The 21,735-nt window shown below is 41.3% G+C and overlaps 1 protein-coding gene across 3 annotated transcripts in view; it reads right to left on the reverse strand.

Annotated features, from left to right (window-relative positions):
- LOC148894762 (neuropilin-2-like) overlaps nt 1-21,735 on the reverse strand; it is a 104,731-nt gene that overhangs the window by 25,627 nt on the left and 57,369 nt on the right. For 2 of the 3 annotated variants that reach the window (XM_089002376.1, XM_089002377.1), the window contains exons 9-11: nt 16,906-17,081; nt 16,457-16,630; nt 15,176-15,320 (exon numbers count right to left, since the gene is read on the reverse strand). In XM_089002376.1, the coding sequence (XP_088858502.1) occupies nt 15,176-15,320; nt 16,457-16,630; nt 16,906-17,081 (495 nt within the window). Of the gene's footprint in view, nt 1-1,420; nt 1,496-15,175; nt 15,321-16,456; nt 16,631-16,905; nt 17,082-21,735 lie in introns of all 3 variants that reach the window. The other variant, XM_089002379.1, reaches the window with a different exon arrangement.

The raw sequence follows: 21,735 nt of genomic DNA on the forward strand, positions 1-21,735 counted from the left end.
CAAAGTACTGTCTCTTATCTTCTGTCTTTCACTCACCGTTTCAGCCCTCCCGCCAACAAACACACACACACAAACACATGCACACACGCACGCACGCACACGCGCACACACACGCGCACACACACACACGCACACACACACACGCACTTGAAGTACAAACTATGTAATTCTTGGCTGGCTGAGGAATGCTGAATGTCATCTGTATGTATCATTCATATGTTCTTCCAGCCACAGCATCTGGCAAGCTGTCTGCTGTGGTCTGGTGGCACCTGAACTAACCAGCCAAAATACATCACATTGGCTTGGACATTTATTGTACGGAGAGTTTGCAGAACTCACTTGATGATTTGCGTGCGTGATTGTTGAACCTTTGCCCTTCATGAGACAAACATTGGTTCGCAATGAATGTTCATTTACTGTGTGGGATTTTTGGGGCATTAGGGTCGCGGGGGGTGCTGGAGCCAATTCCAGCTGTCTTCGGGCACGAGGCGGGGGACACCCTGAATTGGTTGCCAGCCAATCACAGGGCACACTAACAACAATCACTCTCACACTCACACCTAGGGACAATTTGGAGTCTTCAATCTGCCTGTCATGCATGTTTTTGGAATGTGTGAGGAAACCGGAGGACCCGGAGAAAACCCACACGGGCCCGGGGAGAACATGCAAACTCCACACAGGTAGGCCGGACCGGGATGCGAACCGGCGACCTCTGCACTGTGTGCTAACCACTCGACTACCGGGCCGCCCTCAGTGAATGTTCAGTGGCAGGTCATTACAGAGAGAGGGACCAGCAATGGAAAACGCATTTGAATTTAACCAGTCATTTAGGGACAGTGGAAGTCCAGAGTGCAGTCAGCAAAAATGCATGAAGGGAATACAACCAGAAAAATAATACAATATACTGCATCTGTAGATGTTCAAAAGTCTCGTACAAAAGCTGACATGTTTCATCGCATTAGATGAGGTCAGTTTAAAGGCTCCAAAGAGACGTGCCGCTTTCATAGATGTTTAGCACTCATAGTTACAATTCAATTAGTCGGGCCAAGCATTAATATTTCACTAAAACAAGGACAGCGAGGGAAATTGAATCATATAAGCAACATATTATAGCGCATGCACTTTTAAGGCCCATAAAATAGCATCCTCCAGTAAGATTACTTGCCAGAGAGATGCCACTTTATGTCATATTCATATGAAGCCTTTGTGTGCGCGTGTGAGAGGATGTAAGGTCTGATGGCGGCGAGATCCTATTTTCATTCACACAGAGCTTCATCAGGGACTTTTGATTGCAGCAGACTTCAAAGCGGAGAAACACAGCAGTGCACAATGACATCGGCAGAGTGACCTTAAGTGCAGCACCGTATGGGCTGGTTGCGTGCATGTGTGTGTTTGCGTGTGCATGTGCGTGTGTGTTTACCAGGTCTCAGTGGTGCAGTGGACTCTTCCACTCTGGGCAGAGTAGGGGTCGCTGTGTCAGGCATGGTGGTTGTTTCTACAAACAAATAAAAAAAAATATGTAAAGTGTACTGTAATTAGTACAGATTACACAAACACTCGACATCGGACTAATGCCATTTGAGCATTGAAAACTATCACCATGAGTTTATTTGATGAATAATGTTTAATCTTTAATTCATATTACCGTGAATACATTCTGCACTTGTCATACACATTATTGATGCAGTCAATTCAAATTTGTTACGTGTTAAACGGAGCCTAATTAGGAAATGCCTGATTGTGTCGAAAAGATAATTCAGAATGATCACCCTGTTGTGCGAAATGGTTGATTGAAACTCACAAATATTTGTGTTTTCCCTTCAACCACATTTCCTGATTTGTATTTTCTGAACGTTTGGATGCTCCATGCTCCATACTCTAATGGGTCAATATGGCTACTACAATATAAATCTGATATATCGTAGCAGTTGAAGAACTTTGGATTTGTTTTTTCTATTCAAAGTTCATGCTAAATTGATGTCAATTAACTCATTTACTGCCATTCCCAATTTTTTTCCGAAATTGAAAAGCATGACGTGGAGCGCCATTCCAATTTTATTTTTTTCGTTCAGACCTCTAGCAATGTTTTTCCCTCCTACGAGGGGGCAGCATTTACCTCAATGTAGAGAACTCTACAACCAGTAAGCTCAAATAAACGTTTTTTCTGATGAAAGAAGAGAGTCTAAGCCTTAGACTCTTTTCTTTCATCAGAAACCTTAGACTGTAAGGTTTCTTATTTTGCATAGAATGTTTATTTAGTCCTAAAACTCAATATTTTGTAGGTCCTGAAATGTGACTGAAAATGACAAAAACCCTGGCACTGGAGTGGACACATATTTGCACATCGTCTGGCATTAAATGAGTTAATCAATCGTGTCAAAAGTATTTCAATGTGGGACTCGCTGTGCACCATTTTACCTTCAAACCCTAGAATGGAGCAGCCATACAAAAAGTTGAAGATATGCTAGAAATAAAGACATTACAATGTTTTACTCAATGTGTTTTTGGACCAGGGTTTCTATAGGTGATATCACTCAACAATGTCAGTGCAGGTAACTGAAAACAAACAGAATCCGAGAAGTCAGATGTGAGTTTATTTAAACAATTTAACAGTGTGGTTCCTCGATTGTACTTACAATAGAAGAAAAAAAAAAATACTTTTACTGAAACAATCTCAGCTACTGGTAAACACGCGTAAAATTAGGTATGAACAGTTTGCAAGGGAGAATTGGATCAAAAATTTGTCAGACAGAGATCTCTCAGAGACAGAAAAGGCAGTACTTACCAAAGGTTTAAATTTCTCAGTGACTCCTAAAACTATACCTACAATAGATTATATCACAGCTACTGAATCGGCTATTAAAAATAACAAACTTTCGTATGCAGAGGCAGATGATCTACGCATTAAAATATCAGCTCTTCTCAGTAGTGCCAAACTTCCTCCGTCCAACATAACATTAGAAGAGAGAAAGGCGTTAACTACTCTACAAAAAGACAAAAATATTACTATTTTGCCAGCAGACAAGGGCAGATGCACAGTGCTGCTCAACACATTGGATTATGAAGACAAAATAAATAGGTTAATCAGTGATTCTAACACGTATGAGCAACTAAAAAGGGACCCTTCCAATAGATACAAGAAAGAAATGATTGACTGTCTCCAAAAGCTAGAGAAAGGAAAACATATAGATAAACAGATGTATTTTAGATTATACCCGGGAGAGGCCACGCCATGTATCTATGGCCTGCCAAAAATACATAAAGAAGGGTTCCCCCTCCGACCCATTGTTTGTAGCATTGACTCCTCTACATACAATGTAGCCAAATATTTAAAAACTATTTTAGCTCCGTTGGTTGGTAACACAGAATACCACGTAGAGAACACCACAGGGTTTGTAGAGAGGATCAAAGACCTCATATTGGAACCTGAGGAAACTTTGGCATCATACGATGTGACTTCTCTCTTTACATCTGTCCCAACCCCAGCAGCAGTCTCAGTGGTTACTTACTTTTTGACTCTAACCACCCTTTACAACATAAACTAGGAGTTATCAGAACCCTCCAGCATAGGGCTAAACTAATACCAACTAGCACTGAAGGTAGAGAAAAGGAGTCAAAACATATCAGGAGAGCACTCACTAACTGTGGGTACCCTCAGTGGTCATTCAACAAATGTCAGAAAGAAAGAATAGTGAACGAAACCAATAATTCTCAAGATTCTAAAAGGAGAGGAGTAGCAGTACCGTACATTGCAGGAGTTTCTGAAAAATTACAAAGAGTCCTTTGGCAACATAAAATTCCTACTTATTTCAAACCGATAAACACGTTAAGGCAAAAATTAGTGCATCCAAAAGATAGGCTACCAAATGAAAAACAAAGTAATGTAGTTTATTCCATACATTGTAAGAATGAAAATTGTAAAGAGCAGTACATTGGGGAGACTTAACAAATTCTCAAAAAAAGACTTTATCAACATCGCAGGGATAATACTAGTGGGCCTCAATCGGCAGTACATTTGCACCTAAAAGCTAGCAACCACTCATTTGACGACAATGAGGTTAAAATCTTAGCGAAAGAACATAGATGGTTTGAAAGGGGGGTAAAAGAGGCGATTCTTATAAAACAACAAAATCCTTCATTAAACCGGTCTGGTGGTGTGAGGTTCAATTTGGATCGTTCATATAATAGCCTGCTCAGGCAAAACAGGTTAGGCAACTTTCGCAATGCTGATGAGGGTCGTTATGCTGATGAGGTGATACCGGGGGGAGTGGGGGTAATAGGCCAATCGTTAGTCAGGAATGTAGGAACAATCAGTGGGGCCACAGGGGGGGGTCCCGCGCCCCCCCCCCCCAACCTGAGAGTAGGGACCTATCATAGCTGTGTCCGGCGCCACTAGGTCTGGACATTAGGGATATATAAATGGGGCCGATACGACCAGTCAGACTTTAGTTCGCTGACGAAGTCTCTTGGATAGGAGGCGAAACGTCCGAAACCTTCACTTTTGTACAGATGACGGCTGAAGAAACCTTCTCATCGATGGACCACTCCTGTACGACTGAGAGCTTACACAGACGTATTACAATAGAAGAATTTGTAGTTTAAAAAAATATTCAGACTGTCCCAACACGCTTACGGTGCATGCAGGAACAAGTACAGTCAATTGTCACTACACTGGATCAGATATTAACACAGGATAAGTAGCTCTCGGCAGCTGGCATTAAGCGCTTTTAATTTGGTGGCCTTTACCTCTGTAATTAACCCCTCCCGATGAGGGGGAAGAGGAAGTGTGCACAGGGAAGGGCAGGCAGACATGAAGACATGAAAGACATCACCTATTCAAGTGTCTCAGCGTCACCTTCCATTTTAATGACCACACACAGCGTTTGTCAACCACATCCTGTAGCTCCATTTCATCCGCTTGATTTTTGTTCCGAACCACCAATCAGTTTTGATCCTTTGTCCGAATCGGTTTGTACGATGCCATTGTAAATACAATGCAATCAACTGAATTATTCAAATGTCTTTAATTTTTTGTTTTCAATTCCAATAATTGTTCTGCTAGTGGAGCAAAAGTCTTGCAACTTCAAGTGAGAAACAGGTGCTGAATCCACAAAGCCGCACGCACGGAGCCTCAGGCTTCATTGTAAACCTGCTGACAAAGCAACACGAGTTGGAAACAGAGAGATGAGTTCAATTATGTAAAGAGGTCTGGGTATAAATCTACCTCTGTCCGCTCAAATAATGACTATCCACATTTTGTGTGTGTGTGTGTGTGCGTGTGTGTGTGTGTGTGTGTGTGTGTGTGTGTGTGTGTGTGTGTGTGTGTGTGTGTGTGTGTGTGCGCGCGCGCATGCAGGTCTAATGGAAAAAAATACTGTGAATATTTTGTAAGTGCCATAGTGCATGAAGTGGGGATTTCCTCTTTTTCATGATTTAATGACAGACTAAACATCTTTGTTTAGGTGCAACTGCAGAAATAATTCAGTGTACCTGTGGCAAAATTATGACTCGGTGATTAAGCCAAACTTAAGAAGCAAAATAACTCAAAATATGGTCCAATTTAAAGTTTTTAACTCATAATATTGATGAATTAGGATGCCGAAGGGTTTGATAAAAACAGTGGGAAAGTTTTTGGTGATGCTGAATTATAATAATAAATAATGCAGTCTGTCAAGGAGTGTTTAACAGGTAAGTACAAGGGTATTAATGGATGGAATCCATTAAAATCGCGCACCAATAATACTCAGAAATCCATCAGTGTGTTTAAAAAAAAAACTTGAAATGCACGACAATGCTCCAAGGAAGACGATGCAAGTAGGACCACTGATGCTGAATTGCTCCCCGGCCCATTGTGTAGGCTTGTAATCGTCGCCTTAAGTGTCTTGCTCACAATCAAGAGAAGACGCTTCTGGCGGTGAATGGCGAACAATCACAGGTAACCGCAGGAAATGAGTTTAAGTGTTCCAGAAGCCATTAAACTAAGTATTGACCACGGGTGGCGTTCACATTGACTGTCAATCAAAATTTTAACAAGGTCATGGCTTACAATACTACATTGTATACTATAGTACAGTACATACCTTCCGAGATCATATTTTTTTTCCAGTAATTTATTCATGATTTCTTTGGTAGAATTTTTTTTAAATTGAAGAACATTTAACTCACAAGTTGAGTTAACTGAATGATGTTACACAAAGACTCTTTACTTGTGCCTTCTTTGCTTGGTATGTCAATACCGCTGCGTTGTTGTGTCATATTTGGCCAATAAACATAATTCTGATTCTCATTCGAATAAGAAGGAATTGAAAGAGAAACTAATGCACATACACAATGCAGTGTATACAAATTTCCCCATTGTGGGACTACTAAAGTCTTTGTGATTCTGCTTTCTGATTCTGAATAGGCGACCAGTTCGGAGTGTAGTATGCTGTGTGCCACATTTTTGCTGGGATACACAGAACTTCACTCATGAGGACAACCGACACCATACTTTTGTTTCCTAACTGACATCAGAAAAAACGTTTTAAAGCATCTAAAATACCCAAAACACGCAGGCTGATATTTTTAGTCAAATGAAAAACACCAATAAAAATGACTTAAAGTTTCAGAAGGTCCCGCCCCCTTGATCGTGACGTCACGCCAAGACTTTTAGCCTTGTTCGAGAATCAAAACAATGGCTTCAGTTTCGGAGAAGATGCTTTCCTTTAACTCACAGTTATGAATATGATTCAAATATTCACACAAAAATTCACAAGATGCCCAAACTCCGTTGGAAATGGGCTGATTTGTCTGCTGGGAATTATTGTCAGCTAGTATCAAATAGTAGTCTTGGTGCAACACACAACGATTCACCATTGCGTTATTTGTGTTTTCCTTCTAATTTTGCCATCGACACGGATCAACATGAAGTTTTCAGACCAGAGTGCCCAAAATACATTGTGTGTCGCTTTCTCGGTCAGTGACGATACCTACCGTGACGTCACAGTACATATCGTCACCAACTCAAAAACAAGACTTCCTGAATATTCAGTGTGAGTCTTAAAACGTAAAATATAGCTACACATGCGTTGGAATCCTTGTAAAATACGCTCAGTAGAAGTCATTTGAAGTGATTTTACAAATTATGGATTCTCCGGAGGCGTCAGTTGTCCTTTAATTATTAATCATTAATGCACATTTTTTAAATGTAAAACTTTAGAACATATTTCTGAGGACAGATCGTGTTTTTTTCCATTATGGCAGGCTGATTGAACACTCCAAATGGTCCCTCGGTGTGAGTGTGAGCGTGACTGGTTGTTTTTCGCTGTGTGCCCTGCGATTGGCTGGCAACCAATTTAGGGTGTTCCCCGCCTAGTGCCCGAAGACGGCTGGGATAGACTCCAGTACCCCTCGTGACCCTAATGAGGACTAAGCGGACTGGAAAATGGATGGATGGATTATCATAGCACCATGTTAGATAAGATTGTGTTTTATCGGTCATAACCAACAGATATGTGTCACGTTAGTTTGCGGCTAACGGCTGGCACTGTATGGCCCCGCCTGCAACTGCACAGGTGTTGGCCGTTTTAATCAGTGGTAGTCAAAAGGACTCCCAGCACAACCATTCAATGTCCAGTCATTGTTAGTTTCACCCAATCATGTTTGTTTCGTCTTGTCATGTTCTACTCCTGGTTATGTTTGCTACTTTGGACCTTTTTGTTCATGAAGACTTTGTTGCTTGAAATGTTTTTCCTCCTGACTATATTTACTACAATTTGTCAAATACACCCTGTTCCTCCCTCCTGCCTGCATTTTTGGGGTCCACCACCACCACCACCTTGCAAATCGTGGCAATATGTCGTCATTTACTTACTGTGAATAATCTTTGCTATCTGAGGACATGCAGCGAAATTAACCTACATTCTCCATTCCGTGTCTGTCATCCATCTCTCATAAAAGACGGCTGAATGTGTGCCTGGATACATGCAATAGGTGAAATATGATCTCAGGGTGCTATTATTTAAAAATGTAAATAACAATTCTGTTCATGAAATAAAAATTGATGTTTTGATTCTCACAGTCTCTAAACGGATACCATATTCATGACTCAATAAATTACTTCCGGTAATATTGCTTTTTGCTGGAAAAAAGTTTAAAGGACGAAACCGAAACACGTGAAAGACAGATGGCTCCGTTCAGTAGCTATGACGAGCTACAACTTTTCCTTGCGAATAATGAGGTCGTGAGTGAAGGCAAGGTGAGGAGGTTGCGGTTTGTGTGTATGTGTGTGTATGTGTGTGTGTGTGTGTGTGTGTGTGTGTGTGTATGCGTGTGTGTGCGTGCGTGTGTGTGTGTGTGTGTGTGTGCATGTGCATCTGTGTGTGTGTGTGTTATGCGTGTTGGTGTGTGTGCGGTGGAGGTGTCCGGTGGGGGTGTTACAGAAGCCTTGGCAGAGATGGGAGTGATTACAGCCTTGTGATGAAGAGGGAATGCAAAGGGAGGGCCGGGAGATGGAGCGGTGAAGCCACAGACATTTACAGAGTCGACCTCCTACTCTGACATTAGTTTCCATTGCTTGTCATGTGTTTATACCTGCTGCTATACAGCAGCTTACATTTTGGGCTTTGTGAAAACTGCTTGAGGTCAATGATTATGCACCACCATCTACATAGCACACATTTGCACGCCATTTCCTTCCATTCATGGAAAAGGGAAATACAGTATATGACAATGTTACGCTGAGCTTTATTCCGCCTTTCTCTGTACATAACATTAACTCAAATACTTTAGTTTGATACATGTATGTAATTATTGCTACTTGATGAGAAAACTCATATTTTCATAGTCAAATATGTTGGATTCCTAAGAAGCAGTGAGAAGGGACCCAGCAGAGATGGACATACGGCCGTTGTAACTAAGTGTGGTCAGAACTGAGGCTACATTCCAGCAATCACATGAAAATATCTGGAATGGAGCCATGTCTCACATGTGAAAGCTATCAGTGATGGTGGACGCTCATGTACGTGTTCACGCACACACACACATATGCACACGTGCACATACACGCGTACAAATTCTCAGACATCTTATTCTTCAATTTAACTAGAAACCTGGATGACTAAATGCAATACCTGCCAGGGTATGATGAGCATGTGCACATCTAAAATAATACAATATGACACACCAAAGCCTTATAGATGTCAAACACAATTTTTTTACATTGTGTCAAGCACAATGTAAAAACAAAATTGACTTTTGACTTCACTCATGAAAATTTGATGTGTTCTCCTCAAGTGGTACGAAAGTTACAGCTATCTTAAACACACACAATCCGGTCCAAAATAATTTTGGTAATTTGAACAGCAACGACAGATATCAACAATTGTTTTACGCACGTGCACACACGCACACACACACACACACACACACACACACACACACACACACACACACACACACACACACACACACACACACACACACACACACACACACACAAACACCCCCCCCCCCCCCCACACAGTCTCTAATAAGATTTGTGTCTGGGTACCTGATGCAATTGTGTATGAAAATAACGCCTGACACACACAGCCCCATTTGTACGGCTGCGGTATCCCTCATGTGGCTTCACCATCACACTGTTTCTCTTAGCTAAAACAAGAACGTAACCATTTAAACTATAATAAACCTGTTTATCTCAACATGTGGCACGCGTATGTACATATTTGCCTGTCAGCCTGCCAAAAACAAGGTGCTGAGTAAAAGTGATGCAGATGTTCTGCTTGCTGGAGCAGTTAAATTGCGATCAAAATCTGACAGCCACCAAAAATCTCCATTATAGTTTTCCTCAAAAGCTAGCGTAAATAATATAGTTGATTTTTCCCGCCACATTTTCTCCAGCAATGAGATAATACACTACTATATAGTGCAGGTACGGGCAAACTACGGCCCGCGGGCCACATGCGGCCCATTAGGTTTTGTAATCCGGCCTGTCGAACATGTCCAAATTATAGTAAACACAGTGTCTGAAAGTCATGACAAAAAGTTAGCGGACAACAGGGCAGACAACTCTGAAAAGCTGCCTGCCCCATTTTTCACAATTTGAAACATAATTAGACGAGTATTCGCAAAAAAAAACATTGTAGCAAAGTATGAAGTTTTTTTTTTTTTTACATTAAGGCTGTACCTACCGCAAATGCTCCCTTGCTTAATTCACGGTAAATATCTGTAGCTGAAGATTTTGCTCCAGTTGTCGTTTGTCATCATGGTGAACAATGCAATGTGTGCATTCCTTTCATAACTCTCAAGTACACTTTACAGTCACAGTATAATATAAATTCTCGTTTTGTAGCGTCAACAAATTGTGTTAGCTTCTTTTGAATCTTTCTTCTGGGCTGAGGTTCTGTGTATCTATTTTGGAAAATGCTTTTTTTAAACAATTTTTGAGATACAATCACACTATTCCATGGATTTGAAATGTGAAATTGCACGCAAAGAATGCTTTAATTTACAATGCCAGGACGCAAAATCCCAGAAACAACCTGTGAGGATCAATCTGAGTGATTTGTTCTTTTGCAACAGTGGCAGAGGGGCATGCCTATTTTTAACACAAGTTCTTTGACATTTGTGTCAAACAGCAGTCCACGCTCCGTTGTCAAATGAATTGATGTGTGAAACATTACAAGTGTGAAGTGCGTGGGTTTTATGGTTTTGACGCAAAGTTTAAGTCAACTTTATTGTAAAATGTGCATTATGTGCAACATACAGAACCAATGACTTTTCTTTCCTCTCATCCATAGAATAGAGAAGAACCGCTGTGGCATCAACATTATCGACATCAACAGAGCAGTTAAATCTTAAGCGTTAAAACAACACAATGATCGCACAGAGGAGAGTGCACTCAACTGGATTAAATAATTGGTATCTATAATATTTTAGGTCAATCAAACACGCTCCATAAACATCGCAACAACTACCGCAGTGGTTTTGAGAATATTTCTTTGTTCGATTGGATGTACTGGTTGAACCCACTAAGACTTTTGTGTTTATGGGAGAGTTCCCCTCGACTTGTTTTTTTTTTAATTTGTTGCACCGGCCGCATATGTAAACAGCTGTGCTCAACGACCTGAAGCCAATACAGACTGTTAAAGGACAACCGACGTCTCCGGACAAGTTGTGTCCATAATTTGTAAAATGGCTTCAAATGACTTCTACTGAGCATATTTTACAAAGATTCCACCGCATATAGCTGTATTTGACGTTTTAAGACTCGCACTGAATATTCAGGAAGTCTTGTTTTTGAGTTGGTGACGAGTCTGTACGTGACGTCACTAAAGGACCGCCCTTGTAGCGGTCCTTCCATCACGTCAATGTATTTTGCTGTACTTTTATGGTCTGGGGACCTCGTGTTGCACCCAAAAGCCGGCAGAAGGCCAGAGGAGGGTGTCCAAGCGTCATATAAGGAATTTATCAGCCTGTGGAAACGGAGGTGGCCACAGGAGGTCGCCATTTTGTGCCTCTTTTTTTGGGTGAGCGATTTTCTCCCAATGTTGCCTCAAAATGGCACAAATAAATTATTTAATCGATTGCAAACATGTATGCTTTCCTCTTCAAAACTATTTGAATCATATTCATCACTGGATGTGGAACAAGGAAGGATATTCTCCGAATCTGAAGCCATTGTTTTGATTCACTAGCAATGCAAGACGTCTTGGCGTGACGTCACAAACTGGACTTTCTGAACATGCCCAATTCGCAGCTCAATTTTTTTGCAGATTTTGGACACTTCATTTTTATTGTTGTTTTGCATTTGACTAAAAATATCACATTTGGGTATTTTAGATGCTATAAAACGTTTTTCTGGTGTCAGTTAAAAAACAAAAAAGTGATGTCGGTTGTCCTTTAAATATTGTATCTCTTTTTATTTTTATTTTATTTTGTTATGCTTAGAATATCTTGTTTTCTATCCTTTCACCCCACCCCAACCCCATCCCTTTTCAATTGCTGCTGTGGACTGCAAATTTCCCCATTGTGGGACGAATAAAGGTATTCTGATTCTGATTGTAGCATAGATGTGCACAATGATGATAGAAAAAATTGTGTCGATCATATCAACAAAGTCATGGGAATGTTTTTGGTTTATTGTTAACAGTAAAAAAAGATTGCACGGTTGGACAGGTCACTGGTTTCAGTTCCAATCTCCTTGCATCACCTAACGTTATGTAGCTGTTAGACAATGAAAACCGACAAAGAAAAGTGAAAACACACTTTGGTCAGCGTTACCGTAACAGAAGCGATTTCTATCCCGCGAAAATGTGAGCGCTGCTGCAGTAATCGGGTCCAAAGCTATGATCGCATCCAGAAGGCAAACATCTGGCAAGCAGACCCACACAGGGTATTAAACAACTACAATAGTCAAGAGATCAATTTGTATTGCGTTCTAGTTCGCGGAAAAGATGTCAGGCTATAACTTGTGACGGCAAATGAAGTGAAACTAAGAGAAAATGTAGCCCTCGTCCCGGTTGAGGCCACTCATCTGGAAAGATGAATCACATTGACAAAATGCGGGAGTGTGGGGAAATTTTAATTATGTTTTTTTGCAGAACTTCATTTCTGTCATTGTCAGAAATATTATAGACAGGTAATGCCTGATTGATTATCCAGATCGTCCAGTATTCGACAAGAGTTACCTTGAATTTTTGAAGTATTTGTGTTCAACCTGGAGGATCTGTCCCTTCTCTTTCTATCACGATCAGGCAGCCGGCAGTTCATAACACACTGAGGATATACAGTTCCCTCAAGGTCTCCGCCACTGCCCCCGCTGACTCTTACGTTTTACCATCAATTCAAGCCAACATGCCACTTCACGTCCATTGGTTACCTTCACCTGTCACATGTCCCATTATGACGGCAGCAATAACATCTACTGGTCCATGAAGGCGAAAGGAGGGCAAGCGTTACGCCTGCATTTTTTATGTGGCCTTTGCAACATTGCTTTTATCCATTACAGGTGCCAGGAAGTGCTTGTCCTTTTGTTTCTTTCACTTCCTTTACAGGCCAGAGAGAAGAATTGCACATGCCTGATTTATCAAATAAAAAAGGTGCCCAAAAAACTGTATTATCTGATAAAATTTTGTGTTGCGGTGGATTTCCTCTTGCCTTATTCAAGCAGTCAGCCATTACATCTATCCATCCATTTATCCATCCATCCATCCATACATCCATCCATCCAACCATACATTCATCCATCCAGGCCTGTTGTGGAGCACTGTTATGACCAATAACTTGTTACAAAACATTGAAAGCTTGATGACGAGCAAAAACCTTGACATTGGAATCTCAATACACACTTTTCTACATGTTATTAACAAAACAAACATACAATAAGGGAATGTTCACAGATGGAACAAACTGGTCGGAGTCCCCTGACCTAGACATGATAATCCGGGTCCAGACATGTTGTAAATGCCAACAGAGAACGATGATTAACCTAACCCGCAGTCTCACCATCGGAAAGTATAAAGTGAAAGCTTCTAAAAGCTAGACACACACACACCCATGCACACACACACACACGTGCACACAAACAGTTTTGTGTCATCACAACCATACAGAAACGAGAGCACACACAAATGCACATACACATGCACACGCACGCACACACGCACACACACACACACACACACACACACACACACACACACACACACACACACACACACACACACACACACACACACACACACACACACACACACACACACACACACACACACACACACACGCACACACACACACACACACACACACACACACACACACACACACACACACACACACACACACACACACACACACACATAGAGCTCAATTTCAGGACTGCCAACCCAGCCAGCACATTGGAAGACAAACAAGCAATCAAACACCAACTGCAAACATACATCACAATATTCAAAGACGCGTCAGTTGATTTACAACTGTTACATACAAATCTTACACAAATTTTGAATGTGGTTCAACAGGTAAGTACAGTGATACCTTGGCTTACGAACGTAACTGGTTCCCAGACAAAGTGTGTAAGGCGAAAAGTGCGTATCTCAAACATTAATTTCCCATAGGAAACCATTAAAATGAAAATAATCCGTTCCCAGGTCCCCATAAAATAGAATTTTAAACTTTCTAATTTTCTAAGCCTTAAAACTACACAAAATATACATTATTTTATGTATAATAAATGTGCTGTGGTGTTGTAATTAAAGAAATACAGTGTACTGTATAAGAAAGTCGTTATTTACCTCTGATGGCTTAATGGAATGGAGTGGCCATCTTGAGGAATGATTCCTTGTAAGCTTTAGCAGCTTTATCGTCAGAACTGGCTGCCTCACCATGATGAATGACACTATGAATCCCTGTGCAACGCTTAAAGTTCTCGAACCATCCATGGCTAGTCTTGAAATCATCAATGGATGCCGAACTTCCAGGTTGCCTCCTGACAATATATGAGTGACATTGCTGTGCTTTCTCTGCGATAATTTTACCTAGTTCCTCATCAATTGTGTTCTGTTTAGCTGGGTTTTGCATCAAGTGTACATATGGCTTGTGCGGGTTATTTTGGAGCCTGATTGATGGGGTATTTTAACTTTGCAGTCTACAATCTGCCTTTGAACTATCAATAAAGTTGAAATGAGTCCAAATTTCACTGTGTTTTCTATCCATTTTCTTACTCTCTCTCTGTCATCTTCCTATCTATTTTTATTTGTAGCTCTGTGTTTCTGTAACCCCGCCCCCCTCACTGCTGCGTTCTTGACAAATCACGTGCGGCTTTAATCTATTTTTATTTGCAGCTCTGTGTTTCTGTAACCCCCCCCCCCACTGCTGCGTTCTTGACCAATCACATGTGGCTTTCACAAAGACTGGGGACGGGGAATAGAGTACAAAAAATAGTCGGCTGCCATTTCCTTGTTAGGAGAACAGGCTCGTTCGCGAACGACACATCGTTCAGTGTGGCGCCCAGTGTGTATCCCGAAAAATAGTTCGTACGGCAAGATTAAACTCTCGTGAATTGAACGTTTGTAAGCCAAAATGTTCCTTAGCCAAGGCGTTCGTAAGCCGAGGTGTCACTGTTTGCTGATAATTCAATCTTAAGTGGAGACAGTGAGTATAGAACTTTCTCGCATGACATTGTGTATGCTCTTACCTGGCAGGTCACAACCAAGGACTTCCATCCTCATGCCAATTCCAGCAGGTGACCACCTCTCGGGAAAAACTCGGATGTACTGGGTTATTATCTCATCAAACCGTCGCACCTCTGGCGTATCATAGTGGCTGTTTCCCTCAAAAATCTGGTGGAAAAGAGGAAGCACAAAGAGTGGTTGATGTTGTTTCTTCTACAGGAATTTTCGGCATGAAGTTGAGTGGCAAGGCACTTTGAAGGTTTCCTTTTTGGGCTTTTTTTTAAGTCGGTAAATGTGGATAAACATTAGTGCTGCTCTGTGTTGAGGACAGTCAACAAGAAAATCTCTCACCGCCGATGACAGATGCTAGCTTGACTGTCAGCTGTTACAGACCAATTCTTCTATTTGCTATCAAAGAGCTCGTCTAGAGATTCTTTGCTATTTTGGAGAGCGCAGGTAAAACTGTCACGAGAATTAAAGCATAAAAATATGGCACATGCTACCCCTCAAGTAACACGGTCCTGTAGAAAACTATTGATTTTCAGCACAGCATGACCTGTGCCATAAAAATAACAACAGGGAGAGACAAGGTTTTTTGATTTCCAATCAAAGTGGTGAGACAGCACCACATAGCACAGAATTTAAGCCTGTGGAAAATGACAATATGGGCTTGAGGAAATGAACTCTATCTTCTGTCCTCTCTGTGTCCAGAGTGAAAAAAAAATGAAACACACATGATGGATTTCCCACGTTGCTCATTTAAAAAGACAGGCAGATGAGAGAAAAAACAGAAAAGCCAGACATTCAGTTGTACTATCACAGCTCCTAAAGACAGAGTCCCCTCAGTGAGGAGAGTTTAGAGGGTCCCCGTGTCACAGCGCCCTTGACTGCCAACAATGCTCCGAGTGATGATGCAGGAAAGACAATTTTTAATTACACCCGTGAGAGCGGAATAGGGGATGAGTGAACAAGACGCAGAGAGACAGACAAAAACTGGATGAGAGAGTACAGAAGACTCAATGTGGAGCATCGTGATTAAATTGAATTATTAAAGCGGTAATGTATATAATTTCCAAAGAATTACATGGCAGGCAACGAAAGAGGATTGCAAAGATTCTCCAAAATTGCTTGTGAGCTGTGAAGAAAATCAGATGGACAAGACTCAAGAGAAGAACGCTTGTGAACATTTAGTAGGATTAGTCTTGTGACAGACCAATAATCCCCGTTTACAGATCATCAGTATACATGAGCGCTGAAATCAGACAGAAGATGTAGTCAACTAACTGTCCTAACAGAATTGTTACCTTTGCAAAGCCCGTCTTACTATCCGTGATATATGTCCACTCCTTTCCGTTCAAACTGTGAGCCAGTTTATATTTCCTGACAAAAGCACGGTTCTCAGCACTGGTGCTGCCTTCCAGCCCTCTTGCACCTTGTGTGATGACGCCACGCACCATCTTGGGCACGCCGAGATCCACCTGCAACACAAACGTTACTGTTCATTTCATAGCTCAGAATCATCTGTGTCACTATTTTTTTTTAAATTGATGTACAGTACTGAAATAAATGAACTTTTCTATAATAGTCTAACCAGGGTACAACAAACAAACATCCCTCCATCGATCCCTCCATCCATCCATCCATCCATCCATCCATCCATCCATCCATCCATCCATCCATCCATCCATCCATCCATCCATCCATCCATCCATGTCTTCTGTCAAATCGAAGTCCTACAACGCCATGCAAGTACCTGCAACCATTCTTCTCCGACGATGGGCTGCGTTGGGTTAGGAAACCATCCTGACCGACTGGCAACAAGTCTGGCGGCGCCCATGGAGCCATGGATGTCCCTCATGGAGGACGCCAGGATTTGTGAGTCCGCCAGCAGTCCAGACAACATGCCTTGTAGCTCTGAGCAGGGAGCGTCTGAATAGAGGAGGTTAAATCCATGTGAATATCACATCTGGTGATCAGTGCTAAGTGGGCACAACGTGAAAGGAGGGTTCATGAACAGCTGTACATCAGATCGTGAAATTGGACAAGACGTTTGCAAACAATGGGATTAACTGTATTTATTGTTCTTTGAATTGTAAAGCGTACTTGGGTGCTTTGAAAGGCGATTGTAAAATAATGAATTATTATTATTATTATTATTATTATTATTATTATTATTATTATTATTACCAGAGGCTCTTCAAATTGGACGACTGAACCTGTTGGGAAATGCTATTTTTCTGGTTCCCTGTTAAAATAAGTTTGCAATGAGATCCAAGATTCTTTAGATGGGTGTTTTCATTTTTTTTTTGTTCTCTAAAGACGACTTAAGTCAAGGTTGTTTTGCTCCTTATTGGCTTTGTTCTCGAATATTTACCAACCAAATGTTCTGGAGATGCAGTCTGCCTTGCATTCCAATGTCATATTGGATCAGATCCAACGCCGCCCAGCCTTCGAAAGGCGAGGATGTATCGATAAAGCTGACAGATGGGTGTAGGCTTGGGTCATTTCGAGCGTGATTTCTCTTTTTCAACTAATCTTCCACTTTGCAGCTCCTCTGAATGGCTTTACATCAAACCATCAAAGCATTTTGCCTTCATCCTGCGACAAAGTCAATGCCAAACTTCAGCCGATCAAAAGGATTCTTTGTGGGGAATTGAATCCCATACGGAAGTACAAAATGAAAGTGTGACACTGTCAAAGTGATGTGCTTTATTAGACTGACAAATGTGTTTGGGGCGAACTAGAACCACAAGCTTGCATTCATGAATAATAATAGAACCAAAAAAAGGAGGAGCGCCAATATAATTTTATTCAAAATGACAAAGGCAATAAAATGTTACGAGAACGACCGTATACAAGGATCAGAAGAAAGCTAAATCAAGGAGGATCTGAAGGACAAAGACCATAAAGGGCGGGGCAGCGGTGGGTGTGATGGTGGTAAAAAAAAAAGAAAGCCATAAAGGTCAAATGAATTTCAAGCCAAGCAAATGCTTAAAGAAAATTAGAAGGCAAAATAAGTATGGAAGAGAAGGTATGCATAGAAAGAAGGAAATAAAGAGGGAGGATATTGACAGTGAAGGGTGACGATGATTGATGGTGACATTTTCTGGTTCTTGGCGGAGATTAATGTTTAATGCTGTGATGTTTGTAACCTCACCTCACCGCAGTAAATAATGAATCAACAATAAACAATAACAGCTACCGTCACAGTGGATAAACTCCCTCTGTCAGGCAAGACGAACCGAAGGAGGAAATTCAATTACCATGTTGTTCATTTGAAAGTTTTTTTTCTTCATTTGTGTAAGCAGCTGCACAACACAAGTAAACATAATAAGAATGTGATGTCAGGAGAAGACATAAATAAATGCACAGTTACAAAAATCAGAAATTTCAGATGGCTTGAAAAAGTACATCAAATCAAATCGGATGTTTTTGTGATGTACAAAACTGAGGTAAAAAGGAAAAAAAAAAATAGTCACGATTAATGTACCACCGCTTTTGTCCTTTTGAGTATAAGAACCCATGGTAAATATGAGTCGCTACACACCTGCTACCATTGAAAGTGCCTCTCATTATCCAACAATACATTTCAGATGTTCTTGTTGGCTTTGCTATTGATATATTTGCTATTGATTTGTGTGGACAATCCCACCGTACATGGGTAAATGGAGATCCCATTCACAAGTTGAAAAGTGAATAACGTCCTGAAATCAAGACGATTGTGGCATTCACACACTGATTTTTCCCAAATGTGCACATGAAAACCTGAAGCAGGAAAGCAGAGCGATAAGGACGCCTGCTATAAACAAATGACTGATATTTGCTGCAGGGCCGACATAAAATGAGATTAAAGGCGGAGTGAAGGAGGGGTCGGGGGGAATGAACACTTGAATGAGGCTGTAACGGGCAAAGATTTAAGAGCAGAGATGTGGCAAGAAAATGAGAGAGAGGGCAAAGGGAAAATATGAGAGCGGCAGCAGAGACTAGGAGTGGAGGCGATAGATAGGCGAGGGCGAAACGCATGAGCAGGAAGAAAAAGTGAGCAGTGCCATGGAGACGGGATGGAAAGAAAGTGAGAAAAAGGAGAGCGAGAGACATAAAAGTGTGATTTAAGTTAATGGCATGTCACTGTCTGACTGCTTTATGTGCGCCTTTATAGGCCCGCATAGGGCATTATTGTGTCCCCACGGGTACTGTGATAGGCTGCGTGCATGTTTGTCAATATGTCTGCATCTGGGGAGTGAAACAAAAGATACTGCCTTACATACCGGTGACTTTGCGGAGGAAGATTTGCGGTGTTCATAAAAAAAAATATTCCAACTTTTGTGGAAAGAAAAACTGCCCTTCGTCACCCTTCAAATGATTTTGTCTTGCAGCTTTCTCATCAATGAATGATTTACTCAAGACCCTTGACGGATTCAAGATGATTCACGCCGCGGAATGCTAGCACCATAGGCGTGGCAAGGACTGTGATCATTAATCATCAGACACTACTGAATCCCCCTTTCTCATAGCACTTGTTACTTGTGCAATCTCGGTAAATACTAACACAATTCAAGCGCACGAGTGTTGCTTGACTGCCGTACTGTAACCTTATTAAAATGAGCTAAAGCATACTTTTTAATATTAAAGTGCCAAATCCGTGAGAATGCTGTGCTCGATAGTTGAGAGCAATGTTCCCTGTAAATTGCGCTCATTAGCAATGGGGCACGGCACCTCAACCCTAGGCATATACAGATGATGGGTGACAATCATATACCACACACCTTACAGTTCCAGACTCATTTTTATCCCAGTGTGATAAAAAATGGGACACCACACCCTTCCCATTTCTCTTCTTGTTTCAGTAGATCGACCGACAGTCTTGGTCGAACTCAATTTAGGACTGTGTGGCTTTTGCGTGGGACTAACCTGTAATAATTGAGAAAATAAATGTTGAATTTGCAAAGAATGCGCAGATGGTAAATTGCGTCACTAACTCAGATATAGAATGCAGCTCGGTGTCACAGTGGTATTTTCACGCGTTTAAATGTGGAAACATAGGTCCCATTGATCAACGTTTAATTTATGTCTCTGTAGCCTCCCAGGTGTACAGGAGTGGTCCATCGAGGAAAAGGTTTCTTCAGCCATCATCTGTATTTCTTTGAAGGAGTCGGACGTTTCGCTCATCATTCGAAGATCTTTGTCAGCAAACCAAATTTGTTCTGTTAACCCTGGCCCTATAGTATATTCCTAATGGACAGAGGTGGCCGCGCCAGACCTCATTAAGGTCCATTCGGGATATAGGGCCAGGGTTACCAGCATAACTTTAGTTCACTGACGAAGCTGTTCGGATGAGGAGCGAAAGGCCTGACACCTTCAAAGAAGTACAGATGACGGCTGAATAAACCTTTTCTTCAACGTCTAATTTACTAACACCAGCGCTAACAGCCACTCCCCGTTTTGGGGGAGAAAATGTGCATAGAGTGCTGTTGTCAAATTGCCGTTACTTATTGAAATCCATTTTTGAATGAAAGAACGAATTGCTAGACCAATTTGAGGGAAGACTTGGACATGTCAAAGACATGATGTAGATTGTTTTTTTTGTTATTATTATTATTATTATTATTATTATTATTATTATTATTGTTGTTGTTGTTATTCTTATTCATCTTCTCCAACTGTACCTGTGCGTTAAAAAACAAAACTCTAAATTACAAGTATTTGTTGATGTTTTCAAAACGGACCCTAATCCTTTGCCAAAAGAAGCAGTGAGTGCCATCTCATTGCTAAGTGTAAACATCACAAGTTCAAGTACTGGAAAAAAGACAACCCACACCTGTACACATGCGCGCACAAAGGCAGTATCATATTATTAGGGTGCGATTGCAGCTTGCACTGGTGCCGAAATAGCCCCCCTAGATAAGAGCTTATCTGTCGCTCTCAACGGCCACTACAATGGCAGCAGTGAGAGGACCTAACCTAATAATGATACAGTGAAACACACACACACACGCACACACACACCGATTGAAACCTGCGCCTTTACCGTTTGTAGAACACACAAACACAGACTCTCTAATTAAGTTTTATCTATTTATAGTATTGAGCTGATTATGCTGGTTGAAATCCCGTTTGTTTGCCAGGGCTGAAGATGAAAGCCGAGAGCCCGTTACTCTCTGATGTAATCACCCACACATCACACTCTAGTATTATTCTATTAGGAGCGACTTGGTTGTGTGTGTGTGCGTGTGTGTGGGAGCATGTGAGGGAGGATACTGTATGGATCTGAATAAGGGAGTGAGTGGGTGTGGTGCATGTGAAAAGGATAGAGATAAATGACAGCAATTCGAAAAACAAACTTTGGATGATTAGACATAAGGCCAAATTGATGGTATGCGAGCAGAGAACTAAAAAAGAGTGATGCACATCGTTTTCACAGGAAATGTTTTCTGAGGGGGTTGTTCTTGCACCGACCCACCTTCTGACCGAATGTGAACTATATCACTATATCACGCCTATAAAGCTACTGGCATGCTTTTACAGGAGCCCCTGTGGGAGATTGGCCGGAAAACCTCAGTTAAGATCCCTGAGGAAAAAAAAG

Source organism: Hippocampus bargibanti, linkage group LG08 (assembly GCF_051943395.1).
Source record: "Hippocampus bargibanti isolate YZ-2025 linkage group LG08, ASM5194339v1, whole genome shotgun sequence".
Classification (NCBI taxonomy): Eukaryota; Metazoa; Chordata; class Actinopteri; order Syngnathiformes; family Syngnathidae; genus Hippocampus; species Hippocampus bargibanti.